This window comes from Caenorhabditis briggsae (genome assembly GCF_000004555.2).
Source record: "Caenorhabditis briggsae complete genome, chrII, whole genome shotgun sequence".
In the NCBI taxonomy this organism is placed as follows: domain Eukaryota; kingdom Metazoa; phylum Nematoda; class Chromadorea; order Rhabditida; family Rhabditidae; genus Caenorhabditis; species Caenorhabditis briggsae.
The window spans coordinates 8707415-8710996 of NC_013486.2; the positions used below are offsets into that span (position 1 = coordinate 8707415).

General features: G+C 41.2%; 2 protein-coding genes across 2 annotated transcripts in view; one reads left to right on the plus strand and one right to left on the minus strand.

Moving 5' to 3' along the window:
- The window catches only part of CBG02786, a gene marked incomplete at both ends in the record, with an annotated part of 3968 nt that extends 3667 nt beyond the window's left edge, over positions 1–301 (minus strand). Inside the window, one exon of the mRNA XM_045242423.1 lies at positions 183–301. Coding sequence (XP_045092208.1) covers positions 183–301 — 119 coding nt within the window. The remainder of the gene's footprint in view (positions 1–182) is intronic.
- A 2003-nt stretch (positions 302–2304) lies between these two features.
- The window catches only part of Cbr-pqn-32, a gene marked incomplete at both ends in the record, with an annotated part of 2368 nt that continues 1090 nt past the window's right edge, over positions 2305–3582 (plus strand). Inside the window, 3 exons of the mRNA XM_045242424.1 lie at positions 2305–2478; positions 2655–2780; positions 2890–3534. Coding sequence (XP_045092209.1) covers positions 2305–2478; positions 2655–2780; positions 2890–3534 — 945 coding nt within the window. The remainder of the gene's footprint in view (positions 2479–2654; positions 2781–2889; positions 3535–3582) is intronic.

Sequence of the window (3582 nt, forward strand, 5' to 3'; positions counted from 1 at the left end):
GAAGAAGAAGAAGAAGAAGAAGAAGAAGAAGAAGAAGAAGAAGAAGAAGAAGAAGAAGAAGAAGAAGAAGAAGAAGGCGTGTCTTTCGATCCAGAAGTAGAAAGGAAAGACCAGACGACATCGCGTGTGATGGCTAAATGGCTAAATTACATTGCGCAAAAAGCCGAGTCATACGGACACACCGATTCTTCCTCCTGGACCTTTGTATCCACGGCAACTCAAAAAATCTACATTTTTCGTAATGCTCCATCCAGAGTTTTACAGATTCACTATCAAAAACACTTTCTTTTCTTTTCTGCATCGTAGATTTTTCAGGCTTCTGAACTTTTAAAAAGTTTAATAGCTCTTATGAATGCTACGTTTTGAAAAACTTAGGTTTTGAAAACTCTAGATATGAAACTCTTGTTCAGACTGATTGGGCAAACAGGATTTTCCCATCTGGGTTCCTTCCATTTCCTGAATTCTAGGTTCTGAGGATCTTACATTAGTTTTTTTGAATTTCATAATAATTCCAACTTCAACATTTTCCTATTCAAGATATCCCAGATCCACTAACTATGAGGTACCAAATATCTTAAACTAAAATCTCAAAGTTTACGATCCTCTCTAAACTTCATAAGCTTTCCACCCTGAAATTCCCGAAAAACCGTAAAACCTTTAATAGAAAAGTCCCTAACGTTAAACTTTGAGACAATTTATCTATGTTCCTATCAAAGATATAAAAAAGTTGTCAACTGATAAATTGTTGATCATGATATCAGGAATGTTTTGTCAGTTGACATATTTTTGATATCTTGCATAAGAATTGAGATAATTGAGCCCAAACTTGCCAATGTTGGGGCCCTTCTATTACAGGTTTTACGGTATCTTCTTGCCCTTACGTATTCATTCTAAATTTTTTCGTCACTTTTTTTTAATCAACACACACGCCCACACATAACCATCATACAACCACAAAAATGATCAATCATGGAATCAGAATCAATCCAGATGAATCGGAACGGGTTTCATATCCTTCCCTCTCTTTCTTCTTTCTACTCTCAATCTCTTTTTTTTCTCGCTCGCCCTTCATCTCCTTTTCTGGCGATTGATTCCTTTTTTTCTTCATTCCAATCGGCTTCTTCTTCTTCAATCCAACAGGTTATCAATGCCATTGCGATACATGTCCGATGAGGATGATGATTCTGGATTTTTGTTGGCACTATTTTTGTGTTTGGACTTTTGTCTGACATGTAGATGATATGATTAGGATTGATGAAAAAGAAGAAGAAGAAGAGGTGGAGCCTAGAAATGAAGATCAAAGTGAAACGACAAAGAGATTGTAGAGTAGCTACAGTTATAACCAAGAATTTCTTACAGTAACCCAAACACGATTTTGAACTTTAAAACTAATATTTCCCAAGTTTTATTTTTGGTAGCTATCGGATCCAAATATTTTTAGACTTATAGGTATGAGGACAGTAGGTTCTTCGGTTTTTCTCAAGTGGGTGTTAGTGTTCACTCTGCGTAACGTTCGTCCGCTTCGGCTGGCTCCACCGTAGCTCAGCTGATGGCGGCGTGGTATTTCCAATTGTGGACCCACAAGTTCAACTCCTCGAGAGGCTTATATGAATGGAAAATGTTTTTCCATGTCTCCCCCACCTTTAATAGACTAGAAATTTCCCAAACTGTCTATTTTTACATCGCATTTCCAGAGAATTTCCAATCTACTGTTCATACTTTCTATGACATAACTCGTAACTTTCTTTGACCAATTTTCCATTTCTAATCCTTTCCTGATGTTCTCTTCTTCTTTTTTCTTTTCTCATTTCCAAAAATGGCGCAATACAAGCCTTCGGCTTTCGATCATCCGTCTTTCCTCCGCCTCCACTTCTCTATGGATAATTAAAAATGTTTCGTCACCACCTACATCTTTCTGGTGGTCAGTCAGCCCTTGCGCACCTCAAGAAAAGAATCAGAAGCCGGTTCTGGCGTTTGGATCGCCATGGCGAGGCATCATCGGCGGGACACGAACGAGGGAGGCATCGGCTAGTAGACACGACCTCAAGATGGCGAGGCAAACATACATAGAAACGGCTTCTTCTTCTTCTTCTTCATCTGATCCATCTCAATTCAACGACTTCGTTTTCTCCGGCGGCGCCTCGCGCTCCGTTCGTTTTCCCAAAGCCATTTATCCGGGAAGAAAACGAGAAGAGACCGCAATCTCTCGTTTTCCCGAATAAAACTTTCACCCCCTTTCACCCTTTGACCGTTACAAATTCCTTTTTTGTTTTTCTTTTGAAATTCCCGTCTCTTTTCAGACCCATGTCGGTTTCAACGATACGTGCCATCAGCATTTTGCTGCTTTTGGCATCCTACACAATCGCAGATTTACCATCTTGTGCTAGAGCCAAATGTGTTCATTGTGCCGTTGACTTCATTGACAGAATGTGTCCGACAGCGTGTGCTGGGTGCAAAGGACAACATCAATCGGTGTTGGTAAGTTTTTGGGTCCTACCTAACTCCACAATCCATTTATTTGAAAACGCGTTTTTGACCGTCAATTTTGATTTGTTCATAATCATATAGCAATGAACAAAAACCTTACAGTGGATTCTATTGGATCAGAATTCACATTATAGCTGTAATATGTTTTCGAAGATCAAGATTTTCAGCCAGTGACAAACGTTCAGCGACCACCACAACCGCCACCAGCATTCAACAACCAGCCGCAGTTCGCCCAATCCGTGAACACTCGCCAGATCTCAAACGAGGGAGGACCACAGATTCAGAGACCTCAGGTAGGAGTTTTTTGGAAGATAATAATAATAACATATGTACCTCCTATTACATTACGATCCTTGACATCGGTTCCAGGTGCCACAACAACCACAACATCAAAACTTCCAGCAGCAACAACAACAATTCCAGCCACAGGTTCAAACTCAACAGCCTCAACAACAACATCAACAACAACAACAACCACTTCTTAACATTCCACTCCAACCACATGCTCAACCAGTTCAATTTGCTGCTCCTGTATACCAAGGAAACCAAATTCCATACCCACAAAACCAAGTTCAAACTGCCACACTCGCACCACTTGTTGAGCCACCAAAGGTAGCCTCCTTTGACCCAATGTTGAGCCGTCAGCCAGCCGATTTGGCCCAGCCACTCCCAGAATACCAAAACGGACAAATCGCCTATCCACAACAACCAGCTCAACAAGCTCCACAGTTCACACAACAACAGCAAGGATTTGGACTCCCACAAGCCCAACAACAAGGATACGGACAACAAGTCGATAACATTTTCAACCAACCAAACCCATTCCAACTTCCACAAGCTCCTCAACAACAAAACCTCTTCGGAGCTACAGCAACCTCAGGAGCACAGGCTCAACAGCCAGCCGCTTTCAATCCATTCCAACCATTCCTTCAACAAACCAACGCCGCATTGGATCCATTCAATTTGTTCAATCTTAACGCCAATCCATTGGCTGCCCAGCAACAAGGAATCAGCACTCTTCAGACGCAACAGCAGCAATACGGACAGGTACAGCATCAAGGGAAACTACAATCAAAATTACAATCAACAACCGCA